Raw genomic sequence first — 14,745 nt, 5'->3', positions numbered from 1 at the left:
CCTTCTACCACACCTGAGACTCCAACTACAACTCAGCCACCTACGACTACTGGTACAACCACAACACCTTCTACCACAACTGAAACTACAACTCAGCCACCACTAACCACTACGCCTACCACAACTGTAACTACAACAACAACTCAGCCACCAACAACCACTACACCTACCACAACTGTAACTACTACAACTCAGCCATCGACAACCACTACACCTACCACAACTGTAACTACGACAACTCAGCCACCGACAACCACTACACCTACCACGACTATAACAACTACAACTCAGCCACAGACAACCACTACACCTACCACAACTGTAACTACGACAACTCAGCCACCGACAACCACTACACCTACCACAACTATAACTACAACAACAACTCAGCCACCGACAACCACACCTTGCCCTGGGGGACATGATATGACATGTGGTTGGTCAAACTGGATCAGTCTGGGAAAGCCCACACCAGGCCCTAATGGTGGTGAAGATGAATCCATCCAGAAAATAATCGCTGCTGGTTATGGTTGCAGAGCTCCAGAAGAAGTCCAGTGTAGAGCAATTAATTTCCCAGATCTTTCCATGTCACAGGTGGGACAAGATGTGACCTGCAATAAAGACGTGGGTCTCATTTGCAACAACAAACAACAAGGACTTCAGCAAGAGTGTTTTGATTATGAGATTAAATTCAAATGCTGTGGATGTCCAACACCTTCAACTACCACTTCCACAACACCTTCTACCACACCTAAGACTCCAACTACAACTCAGCCACCTACGACTACTGGTACAACCACAACACCTTCTACTCCAACTGAAACTACAACTCAGCCACCACTAACCACTACGCCTACCACAACTGTAACTACAACAACAACTCAGCCACCAACAACCACTACACCTACCACAACTGTAACTACTACAACTCAGCCACCGACAACCACTACACCTACCACAACTGTAACTACGACAACTCAGCCACCGACAACCACTACACCTACCACGACTATAACTACTACAACTCAGCCACCGACAACCACTACACCTACCACAACTGTAACTACGACAACTCAGCCACCGACAACCACTACACCTACCACAACTATAACTACAACAACAACTCAGCCACCGACAACCACACCTTGCCCTGGGGGACATGATATGACATGTGGTTGGTCAAACTGGATCAGTCTGGGAAAGCCCACACCAGGCCCTAATGGTGGTGAAGATGAATCCATCCAGAAAATAATCGCTGCTGGTTATGGTTGCAGAGCTCCAGAAGAAGTCCAGTGTAGAGCAATTAATTTCCCAGATCTTTCCATGTCACAGGTGGGACAAGATGTGACCTGCAATAAAGATGTGGGTCTCATTTGCAACAACAAACAACAAGGACTTCAGCAAGAGTGTTTTGATTATGAGATTAAATTCAAATGCTGTGCATGTCCAACACCTTCAACTACCACTTCCACAACACCTTCTACCACACCTGAGACTCCGACTACAACTCAGCCACCTACGACTACTGGTACAACCACAACACCTTCTACTCCAACTGAAACTACAACTCAGACACCACTAACCACTACGCCTACCACAACTGTAACTACAACAACAACTCAGCCACCAACAACCACTACACCTACCACAACTGTAACTACTACAACTCAGCCACCGACAACCACTACACCTACCACAACTGTAACTACGACAACTCAGCCACCGACAACCACTACACCTACCACGACTATAACTACTACAACTCAGCCACCGACAACCACTACACCTACCACAACTGTAACTACGACAACTCAGCCACCGACAACCACTACACCTACCACAACTATAACTACAACAACAACTCAGCCACCGACAACCACACCTTGCCCTGGGGGACATGATATGACATGTGGTTGGTCAAACTGGATCAGTCTGGGAAAGCCCACACCAGGCCCTAATGGTGGTGAAGATGAATCCATCCAGAAAATAATCGCTGCTGGTTATGGTTGCAGAGCTCCAGAAGAAGTCCAGTGTAGAGCAATTAATTTCCCAGATCTTTCCATGTCACAGGTGGGACAAGATGTGACCTGCAATAAAGATGTGGGTCTCATTTGCAACAACAAACAACAAGGACTTCAGCAAGAGTGTTTTGATTATGAGATTAAATTCAAATGCTGTGCATGTCCAACACCTTCAACTACCACTTCCACAACACCTTCTACCACACCTGAGACTCCGACTACAACTCAGCCACCTACGACTACTGGTACAACCACAACACCTTCTACTCCAACTGAAACTACAACTCAGACACCACTAACCACTACGCCTACCACAACTGTAACTACAACAACAACTCAGCCACCAACAACCACTACACCTACCACAACTGTAACTACTACAACTCAGCCACCGACAACCACTACACCTACCACAACTGTAACTACGACAACTCAGCCACCGACAACCACTACACCTACCACGACTATAACTACTACAACTCAGCCACCGACAACCACTACACCTACCACAACTATAACTACAACAACAACTCAGCCACCGACAACCACACCTTGCCCTGGGGGACATGATATGACATGTGGTTGGTCAAACTGGATCAGTCTGGGAAAGCCCACACCAGGCCCTAATGGTGGTGAAGATGAATCCATCCAGAAAATAATCGCTGCTGGTTATGGTTGCAGAGCTCCAGAAGAAGTCCAGTGTAGAGCAATTAATTTCCCAGATCTTTCCATGTCACAGGTGGGACAAGATGTGACCTGCAATAAAGATGTGGGTCTCATTTGCAACAACAAACAACAAGGACTTCAGCAAGAGTGTTTTGATTATGAGATTAAATTCAAATGCTGTGGGTGTCCAACACCTTCAACTACCACTTCCACAACACCTTCTACCACACCTGAGACTCCGACTACAACTCAGCCACCTACGACTACTAGTACAACCACAACACCTTCTACCACAACTGAAACTACAACTCAGCCACCAATAACCACTACGCCTACCACAACTGTAACTACAACAACAACTCAGCCACCGACAACCACTACACCTACCACAACTGTAACTACGACAACTCAGCCACCGACAACCACTACACCTACCACAACTATAACTACAACAACAACTCAGCCACCGACAACCACACCTTGCCCTGGGGGACATGATATGACATGTGGTTGGTCAAACTGGATCAGTCTGGGAAAGCCCACACCAGGCCCTAATGGTGGTGAAGATGAATCCATCCAGAAAATAATCGCTGCTGGTTATGGTTGCAGAGCTCCAGAAGAAGTCCAGTGTAGAGCAATTAATTTCCCAGATCTTTCCATGTCACAGGTGGGACAAGATGTGACCTGCAATAAAGATGTGGGTCTCATTTGCAACAACAAACAACAAGGACTTCAGCAAGAGTGTTTTGATTATGAGATTAAATTCAAATGCTGTGCATGTCCAACACCTTCAACTACCACTTCCACAACGCCTTCTACCACACCTGAGACTCCAACTACAACTCAGCCACCTACGACTACTAGTACAACCACAACACCTTCTACCACAACTGTAACTACGACAACTCAGCCACCGACAACCACTACACCTACCACAACTATAACTACAACAACAACTCAGCCACCGACAACCACACCTTGCCCTGGGGGACATGATATGACATGTGGTTGGTCAAACTGGATCAGTCTGGGAAAGCCCACACCAGGCCCTAATGGTGGTGAAGATGAATCCATCCAGAAAATAATCGCTGCTGGTTATGGTTGCAGAGCTCCAGAAGAAGTCCAGTGTAGAGCAATTAATTTCCCAGATCTTTCCATGTCACAGGTGGGACAAGATGTGACCTGCAATAAAGATGTGGGTCTCATTTGCAACAACAAACAACAAGGACTTCAGCAAGAGTGTTTTGATTATGAGATTAAATTCAAATGCTGTGCATGTCCAACACCTTCAACTACCACTTCCACAACGCCTTCTACCACACCTGAGACTCCAACTACAACTCAGCCACCTACGACTACTAGTACAACCACAACACCTTTACCAACTGAAACTACAACTCAGCCACCAAAACCCACCCCCCCCACAAAAAAAAAAAAAAAAAAAAAAAACAACCCAAAAAAAAAAAAAAAAACTACCACAACTGTAACTACGACAACTCAGCCACCGACAACCACTACACCTACCACAACTATAACTACAACAACAACTCAGCCACCGACAACCACACCTTGTCCTGGGGGACATGATATGACATGTGGTTGGTCAAACTGGATCAGTCTGGGAAAGCCCACACCAGGCCCTAATGGTGGTGAAGATGAATCCATCCAGAAAATAATCGCTGCTGGTTATGGTTGCAGAGTTCCAGAAGAAGTCCAGTGTAGAGCAATTAATTTCCCAGATCTTTCCATGTCACAGGTGGGACAAGATGTGACCTGCAATAAAGATGTGGGTCTCATTTGCAACAACAAACAACAAGGACTTCAGCAAGAGTGTTTTGATTATGAGATTAAATTCAAATGCTGTGGTTGTCAAACACCTTCAACTACCACTTCCACAACACCTTCTACCACACCTGAGACTCCGACTACAACTCAGCCACCTACGACTACTAGTACAACCACAACACCTTCTACCACAACTGAAACTACAACTCAGCCACCAATAACCACTACGCCTACCACAACTGTAACTACAACAACAACTCAGCCAACACCAAAAAAAAAAGCACAACTCAGCCACCGACAACCACTACACCTACCACAACTGTAACTACGACAACTCAGCCACCGACAACCACTACACCTACCACAACTATAACTACAACAACAACTCAGCCACCGACAACCACACCTTGCCCTGGGGGACATGATATGACATGTGGTTGGTCAAACTGGATCAGTCTGGGAAAGCCCACACCAGGCCCTAATGGTGGTGAAGAGGAATCCATCCAGAAAATAATCGCTGCTGGTTATGGTTGCAGAGCTCCAGAAGAAGTCCAGTGTAGAGCAATTAATTTCCCAGATCTTTCCATGTCACAGGTGGGACAAGATGTGACCTGCAATAAAGATGTGGGTCTCATTTGCAACAACAAACAACAAGGACTTCAGCAAGAGTGTTTTGATTATGAGATTAAATTCAATTGCTGTGGGTGTCCAACACCTTCAACTACCACTTCCACAACGCCTTCTACCACACCTGAGACTCCAACTACAACTCAGCCACCTACGACTACTAGTACAACCACAACACCTTCTACCACAACTGAAACTACAACTCAGCCACCACTAACCACTACGCCTACCACAACTGTAACTACGACAACTCAGCCACCGACAACCACTACACCTACCACAACTATAACTACAACAACAACTCAGCCACCGACAACCACACCTTGCCCTGGGGGACATGATATGACATGTGGTTGGTCAAACTGGATCAGTCTGGGAAAGCCCACACCAGGCCCTAATGGTGGTGAAGATGAATCCATCCAGAAAATAATCGCTGCTGGTTATGGTTGCAGAGCTCCAGAAGAAGTCCAATGTAGAGCAATTAATTTCCCAGATCTTTCCATGTCACAGGTGGGACAAGATGTGACCTGCAATAAAGATGTGGGTCTCATTTGCAACAACAAACAACAAGGACTTCAGCAAGAGTGTTTTGATTATGAGATTAAATTCAAATGCTGTGGGTGTCCAACACCTTCAACTACCACTTCCACAACACCTTCTACCACACCTGAGACTCCAACTACAACTCAGCCACCTACGACTACTGGTACAACCACAACACCTTCTACCACAACTGAAACTACAACTCAGCCACCAATAACCACTACGCCTACCACAACTGTAACTACAACAACAACTCCGCCACCAACAACCACTACACCTACCACAACTGTAACTACTACAACTCAGCCACCGACAACTACTACACCTACCACGACTATAACTACTACAACTCAGCCACCGACAACCACTACACCTACCACAACTGTAACTACGACAACTCAGCCACCGACAACCACTACACCTACCACAACTATAACTACAACAACAACTCAGCCACCGACAACCACACCTTGCCCTGGGGGACATGATATGACATGTGGTTGGTCAAACTGGATCAGTCTGGGAAAGCCCACACCAGGCCCTAATGGTGGTGAAGATGAATCCATCCAGAAAATAATCGCTGCTGGTTATGGTTGCAGAGCTCCAGAAGAAGTCCAGTGTAGAGCAATTAATTTCCCAGATCTTTCCATGTCACAGGTGGGACAAGATGTGACCTGCAATAAAGATGTGGGTCTCATTTGCAACAACAAACAACAAGGACTTCAGCAAGAGTGTTTTGATTATGAGATTAAATTCAAATGCTGTGCATGTCCAACACCTTCAACTACCACTTCCACAACACCTTCTACCACACCTGAGACTCCAACTACAACTCAGCCACCTACGACTACTGGTACAACCACAACACCTTCTACCACAACTGAAACTACAACTCAGCCACCAATAACCACTACGCCTACCACAACTGTAACTACAACAACAACTCCGCCACCAACAACCACTACACCTACCACAACTGTAACTACTACAACTCAGCCACCGACAACCACCACACCTACCACGACTATAACTACTACAACTCAGCCACCGACAACCACTACACCTACCACACCTGTAACTACGACAACTCAGCCACCGACAACCACTACACCTACCACAACTATAACTACAACAACAACTCAGCCACCGACAACCACACCTTGCCCTGGGGGACATGATATGACATGTGGTTGGTCAAACTGGATCAGTCTGGGAAAGCCCACACCAGGCCCTAATGGTGGTGAAGATGAATCCATCCAGAAAATAATCGCTGCTGGTTATGGTTGCAGAGCTCCAGAAGAAGTCCAGTGTAGAGCAATTAATTTCCCAGATCTTTCCATGTCACAGGTGGGACAAGATGTGACCTGCAATAAAGATGTGGGTCTCATTTGCAACAACAAACAACAAGGACTTCAGCAAGAGTGTTTTGATTATGAGATTAAATTCAAATGCTGTGGGTGTCCAACACCTTCAACTACCACTTCCACAACACCTTCTACCACACCTGAGACTCCGACTACAACTCAGCCACCTACGACTACTAGTACAACCACAAAACCTTCTACCACAACTGAAACTACAACTCAGCCACCAATAACCACTACGCCTACCACAATTGTAACTACAACAACAACTCAGCCACCGACAACCACTACACCTACCACAACTGTAACTACGACAACTCAGCCACCGACAACCACTACACCTACCACAACTATAACTACAACAACAACTCAGCCACCGACAACCACACCTTGCCCTGGGGGACATGATATGACATGTGGTTGGTCAAACTGGATCAGTCTGGGAAAGCCCACACCAGGCCCTAATGGTGGTGAAGATGAATCCATCCAGAAAATAATCGCCGCTGGTTATGGTTGCAGAGCTCCAGAAGAAGTCCAATGTAGAGCAATTAATTTCCCAGATCTTTCCATGTCACAGGTGGGACAAGATGTGACCTGCAATAAAGATGTGGGTCTCATTTGCAACAACAAACAACAAGGACTTCAGCAAGAGTGTTTTGATTATGAGATTAAATTCAAATGCTGTGCATGTCCAACACCTTCAACTACCACTTCCACAACACCTTCTACCACACCTGAGACTCCAACTACAACTCAGCCACCTACGACTACTGGTACAACCACAACACCTTCTACCACAACTGAAACTACAACTCAGCCACCAATAACCACTACGCCTACCACAACTGTAACTACAACAACAACTCCGCCACCAACAACCACTACACCTACCACAACTGTAACTACTACAACTCAGCCACCGACAACCACCACACCTACCACGACTATAACTACTACAACTCAGCCACCGACAACCACTACACCTACCACACCTGTAACTACGACAACTCAGCCACCGACAACCACTACACCTACCACAACTATAACTACAACAACAACTCAGCCACCGACAACCACACCTTGCCCTGGGGGACATGATATGACATGTGGTTGGTCAAACTGGATCAGTCTGGGAAAGCCCACACCAGGCCCTAATGGTGGTGAAGATGAATCCATCCAGAAAATAATCGCTGCTGGTTATGGTTGCAGAGCTCCAGAAGAAGTCCAGTGTAGAGCAATTAATTTCCCAGATCTTTCCATGTCACAGGTGGGACAAGATGTGACCTGCAATAAAGATGTGGGTCTCATTTGCAACAACAAACAACAAGGACTTCAGCAAGAGTGTTTTGATTATGAGATTAAATTCAAATGCTGTGGGTGTCCAACACCTTCAACTACCACTTCCACAACACCTTCTACCACACCTGAGACTCCGACTACAACTCAGCCACCTACGACTACTAGTACAACCACAAAACCTTCTACCACAACTGAAACTACAACTCAGCCACCAATAACCACTACGCCTACCACAACTGTAACTACAACAACAACTCAGCCACCGACAACCACTACACCTACCACAACTGTAACTACGACAACTCAGCCACCGACAACCACTACACCTACCACAACTATAACTACAACAACAACTCAGCCACCGACAACCACACCTTGCCCTGGGGGACATGATATGACATGTGGTTGGTCAAACTGGATCAGTCTGGGAAAGCCCACACCAGGCCCTAATGGTGGTGAAGATGAATCCATCCAGAAAATAATCGCTGCTGGTTATGGTTGCAGAGCTCCAGAAGAAGTCCAGTGTAGAGCAATTAATTTCCCAGATCTTTCCATGTCACAGGTGGGACAAGATGTGACCTGCAATAAACGATGTGGGTCTCATTTGCAACAACAAACAACAAGGACTTCAGCAAGAGTGTTTTGATTATGAGATTAAATTCAAATGCTGTGCATGTCCAACACCTTCAACTACCACTTCCACAACGCCTTCTACCACACCTGAGACTCCAACTACAACTCAGCCACCTACGACTACTAGTACAACCACAACACCTTCTACCACAACTGTAACTACGACAACTCAGCCACCGACAACCACTACACCTACCACAACTATAACTACAACAACAACTCAGCCACCGACAACCACACCTTGCCCTGGGGGACATGATATGACATGTGGTTGGTCAAACTGGATCAGTCTGGGAAAGCCCACACCAGGCCCTAATGGTGGTGAAGATGAATCCATCCAGAAAATAATCGCTGCTGGTTACGGTTGCAGAGCTCCAGAAGAAGTCCAGTGTAGAGCAATTAATTTCCCAGATCTTTCCATGTCACAGGTGGGACAAGATGTGACCTGCAATAAAGATGTGGGTCTCATTTGCAACAACAAACAACAAGGACTTCAGCAAGAGTGTTTTGATTATGAGATTAAATTCAAATGCTGTGGTTGTCCAACACCTTCAACTACCACTTCCACAACACCTTCTACCACACCTGAGACTCCGACTACAACTCAGCCACCTACGACTACTAGTACAACCACAAAACCTTCTACCACAACTGAAACTACAACTCAGCCACCAATAACCACTACGCCTACCACAACTGTAACTACAACAACAACTCAGCCACCGACAACCACTACACCTACCACAACTGTAACTACGACAACTCAGCCACCGACAACCACTACACCTACCACAACTATAACTACAACAACAACTCAGCCACCGACAACCACACCTTGCCCTGGGGGACATGATATGACATGTGGTTGGTCAAACTGGATCAGTCTGGGAAAGCCCACACCAGGCCCTAATGGTGGTGAAGATGAATCCATCCAGAAAATAATCGCTGCTGGTTATGGTTGCAGAGCTCCAGAAGAAGTCCAGTGTAGAGCAATTAATTTCCCAGATCTTTCCATGTCACAGGTGGGACAAGATGTGACCTGCAATAACGATGTGGGTCTCATTTGCAACAACAAACAACAAGGACTTCAGCAAGAGTGTTTTGATTATGAGATTAAATTCAAATGCTGTGCATGTCCAACACCTTCAACTACCACTTCCACAACGCCTTCTACCACACCTGAGACTCCAACTACAACTCAGCCACCTACGACTACTAGTACAACCACAACACCTTCTACCACAACTGTAACTACGACAACTCAGCCACCGACAACCACTACACCTACCACAACTATAACTACAACAACAACTCAGCCACCGACAACCACACCTTGCCCTGGGGGACATGATATGACATGTGGTTGGTCAAACTGGATCAGTCTGGGAAAGCCCACACCAGGCCCTAATGGTGGTGAAGATGAATCCATCCAGAAAATAATCGCTGCTGGTTACGGTTGCAGAGCTCCAGAAGAAGTCCAGTGTAGAGCAATTAATTTCCCAGATCTTTCCATGTCACAGGTGGGACAAGATGTGACCTGCAATAAAGATGTGGGTCTCATTTGCAACAACAAACAACAAGGACTTCAGCAAGAGTGTTTTGATTATGAGATTAAATTCAAATGCTGTGGTTGTCCAACACCTTCAACTACCACTTCCACAACACCTTCTACCACACCTGAGACTCCAACTACAACTCAGCCACCTACGACTACTAGTACAACCACAAAACCTTCTACCACAACTGAAACTACAACTCAGCCACCAATAACCACTACGCCTACCACAACTGTAACTACAACAACAACTCAGCCACCGACAACCACTACACCTACCACAACTGTAACTACGACAACTCAGCCACCGAAAACCACTACACCTACCACAACTATAACTACAACAACAACTCAGCCACCGACAACCACACCTTGCCCTGGGGGACATGATATGACATGTGGTTGGTCAAACTGGATCAGTCTGGGAAAGCCCACACCAGGCCCTAATGGTGGTGAAGATGAATCCATCCAGAAAATAATCGCTGCTGGTTATGGTTGCAGAGCTCCAGAAGAAGTCCAGTGTAGAGCAATTAATTTCCCAGATCTTTCCATGTCACAGGTGGGACAAGATGTGACCTGCAATAAAGATGTGGGTCTCATTTGCAACAACAAACAACAAGGACTTCAGCAAGAGTGTTTTGATTATGAGATTAAATTCAAATGCTGTGGGTGTCCAACACCTTCAACTACCACTTCCACAACACCTTCTACAACAACTGAAACTACAACTACAACTCAGCCACCTACAGTTACCTTTACTACCATTACTACCACAACTAAGGAACCTGTAGTGACAGGAGGAACCTTTCCTCCCATCCAAACAGCTTCTCAAGTATATCCCCCTTGCCATTGCTCTCATAATGGTACATTGTTTCCCCCTGGTAAGTTCTGATTAATCACTACCATGTTTACTTTTTAGTTGTGTCACATCTATGGCAGACATCATTGTGATTGTCCACTTTCAAATTTGGGTTTTCCCTTACTCAGCAACAGTATTGTGGCATTCAGGGCACAACTAAAGTTTTAACATTCTTGTGTTCTGAAGTAGAATGCAAAATATACACCATGTTGCTACTATGCATGTGAAAAAAACCTTATGTCCACTTAAAATCATTAGAAAAACGTGGCCAGCAGGTTTGCTGTTTTACATCTAGAATGCTTGGAGCTATCCTTCACTACTAACAGATACTTTGAATTAATGTTTCAAGGTTTTTTTTCGTTGGTCTGACCGAGCTAGTTACTTTACCTTCTTACTTTAATTGAACTTGGAAGAGAAAAGGAATATGTCAGTTTGCAAGCCAGTTGGCTTGGTTGCTAACGGAACAAAATGTTCACAAGTAATTTCCCCACGGGATTATTAAAGTATATCTGATTCTGATTCTGATTCTGACATAGCTTATTCAACATGCATATTTGTACCATCTACTCCTGCCTCATACCTCCAAACTATATCTTTTTTGTGAAGCAATAATACTCCAGCGGCAGGGTTAAATAAAAGTAGATGATGAAGAAAGTTTGCTATTGGCCAAGAGCGTGAATTTATTTATTAAGGTTTATCATTTTAGCAATCAAAATTTGGCTCTTAAAGTTAGTGTTTTATCTCCCACAAGTCAAACAGCTCATCCTCTCAAAGGCACAGTACAGTATGTTGCCGTAACATTTTGTGACAGCTTTCTGCTGGCTGAGTTTTCAATGCATCGGGATCTTCATATTTGTCTCCTGTAAAAGAGAACGTTTATTGTCTATTAAACTAAATGTGTAAAATAACCCAGTCACAGTAATTGGTGTGGTAAAATAACATGCAAGAGTATACGCATCTACATATATCTATGGGATATAGTGTATACATTGTGTGAATAGACGCTGTAATATATGAAATCACACGTTATATGTGACAAACTCTTTTTCAACAATCTTCCTGTGCTTCATTTTTAGGTTCCATAGTCTATAATGAGACGGACAATGATGGCTATTGTTACATAGGGTACTGCAGCGAAACCTGTCATGTAGTGGTTAAACAGCAATGTCATGTAGACTGTCTTCATGAATATCCTCCAAGAAAGGTACTTATTTATTTCCATTCTGTACATATTTAACTTCCTCTGCTCAACCCTTAAAATGCTATCATGATATTTGGTGTTGATTTTGCATGACAAATTTCTATGGTACTCTATGACAACACTAATCCTCTCTTTTTTTCTTTAAATCCAATGTATGATTACCCTCATAGGATGGGGAAGTGTGGAAGGAAAGAAACTGTACGCTAGCAAAATGCATTAATGGTAAAGTGACCCGTACTCAGACCTCCTGTCCAACACCAAAGCCTGTAGTGTGCGCAAATAACTTCCATGCTGTTGAGGTGACAGATGATGACGGATGCTGCTCTCACTATGAATGCCAATGTAAGTCTGGCCTACTAAAATATTGCATAATCCTCAGGTTAAACATGTAAAAGCTTAACAATGATTTGTTTTGTGTTTTAATTTTACTTACTGTATATTACTTATTATTAACAATGGATGGACCAGATGACTTGAAATGTCATTTTAAAAATGTAATTTTTGAAGGTGTCTGCTACGGTTGGGGAGACCCCCATTATGTCACCTTCGATGGAACCTACTATGGTTTTCAAGGCAACTGTTCCTACTGGCTGGTGAAAGAGATATTGCCCAGATACAACTTCAGTGTGATGATCGATAACTACTACTGTGGTGCAGCTGATGGCTTGTCCTGTCCACAGTCTATTACTGTCTTCTACCAAAACTACAAGATCTTTATTACACAGAAGGATATCAATGGCGATTTCATAAACCAGGTAATCAAATAGCACATTTTTAATTCAAACTCTAGCCATTATCCAAGAGGCAATTCCCCCCTTTGTGCCTTCAGTGCAAATGCAACCACTGGTTTGGACTTATATACATACTTATATACACTGTAATGATATACATATACTTTAAAACTGCCCAAAGAAGAGCTTTCATCATTGATTTCATAATGCTTTCTGTTTTAGATTTCTGTGAATGACAAGGCTGTGAGTCCTGCATACCAGAATGGTGACTTCCGTTTAACCACCACCGGTATTGATACAGTGCTCCTCATCCCTAAAATCCATGCCAAGATCACCTTCTCCGGGCTCATATTCAGTATCTACCTGCCCTTTAGTCAATTTGGTGGGAACACTGTGGGACAGTGTGGTGAGTTCTGCAGTAGAAATTTATAACATCTTACAGTTTGGTATCAGTTGATAAATGATATGCATATATACAGAAGCTGATACAGATCTATCTATTGCACCTACTTGACACATGCTGCATTCAGTATAATTAAATGTTGAAAAAAAACAGCTTTCAGTAAAAATTGTACATATCTAGTGAGGAAAACAACAGTACAGGGCTGACTTGAGTTGTCATGTTTTTACTAATGATGATGGTTTCTCTAGGCACGTGCGACAACAACCGGACAGATGACTGCATGTTGCCCAACGGCAAAATTGATCCGTCATGTCCTCATATGGCACACGAGTGGCATACTAACAACAGTTACTGTAATCCAGTTCCACCCACACCACCACCACCACCAACACCTACGACTACTCCCTGCAATACAACCGTCTGTGAGATCATGAAAAGCAGGTACTGTTGGAGGAAAAGTGGGAAAACCAGCCATCTCTATCTGTGAATTTACAAATATTTAAATTGATAGAGGGAGATTCTCTGTCCACTCACACTTTATTATTGAACCACTTTCAGACATGATCCTCATAACAACACTGTTCAAGTCTGAATTAAATGCTGTTCACATAAAGTCACATCAATACAAGGAGGTCAGACTAAAGGTCCAGTGTGTAATATTTAGGAGGATCGATTGGCAAAAGTCTTTATTTAGTGCCAGTGTTTGGTTTGTCCATTCTGGACTACTGTATAAACATGGTGGTTCAACATGCGTACTATGTAGAAGAGGACCCACTCCCTCTGTAGATAAAAACAGCTCATTCTACGTTAATAAAAACACTAAGATTCTTATATTCAGGTGATTATACTCTAATGAAAACATACTTATGAATATTATCCATTTCTGCCAATAGATCCTCCTGAATGTTACACACTGGACCTTTAATTGGGGCTTCAAGTGCAAGTGTTAAGAGAACAAAAAACACTTCTCTTCCAGTGCTGTGTTGTGGCTCTTTCCATAACCATCCTGTCATGTCCAGCACCTATCCATCTCTGAAAAGGCCTTGTTAGACACAGCT

General features: G+C 44.2%; 1 protein-coding gene and 1 long non-coding RNA gene across 3 annotated transcripts in view; one reads left to right on the top strand and one right to left on the bottom strand.

Annotated features, from left to right (window-relative positions):
• Window positions 1-14,745, top strand: part of LOC127351454 (mucin-5AC-like) — a 40,427-nt gene that overhangs the window by 18,187 nt on the left and 7,495 nt on the right. Inside the window, exons 31-37 of the mRNA XM_051378996.1 lie at window positions 5,610-6,569; window positions 10,819-11,374; window positions 12,429-12,556; window positions 12,724-12,895; window positions 13,061-13,308; window positions 13,507-13,690; window positions 13,936-14,128. Coding sequence (XP_051234956.1) covers window positions 5,610-6,569; window positions 10,819-11,374; window positions 12,429-12,556; window positions 12,724-12,895; window positions 13,061-13,308; window positions 13,507-13,690; window positions 13,936-14,128 — 2,441 coding nt within the window. The remainder of the gene's footprint in view (window positions 1-5,609; window positions 6,570-10,818; window positions 11,375-12,428; window positions 12,557-12,723; window positions 12,896-13,060; window positions 13,309-13,506; window positions 13,691-13,935; window positions 14,129-14,745) is intronic.
• LOC127352064 (uncharacterized) lies at window positions 863-5,323 on the bottom strand. Of its 2 annotated transcripts, none has more exons than XR_007881032.1 (3): window positions 5,251-5,323; window positions 1,739-2,254; window positions 863-1,096 (listed from the first exon to the last, which is right to left on the bottom strand). It is a non-coding gene; the product is annotated as an uncharacterized LOC127352064 (long non-coding RNA). The 2 variants fall into 2 exon arrangements; XR_007881033.1 differs by lacking the exon at window positions 5,251-5,323 and adding an exon at window positions 3,539-3,577.

The sequence above is a fragment of the Dicentrarchus labrax genome, unplaced genomic scaffold (assembly GCF_905237075.1).
Source record: "Dicentrarchus labrax unplaced genomic scaffold, dlabrax2021, whole genome shotgun sequence".
Lineage (NCBI taxonomy): Eukaryota > Metazoa > Chordata > Actinopteri > Moronidae > Dicentrarchus > Dicentrarchus labrax.
This window is presented reverse-complemented; position numbering and strand designations above follow the sequence as displayed.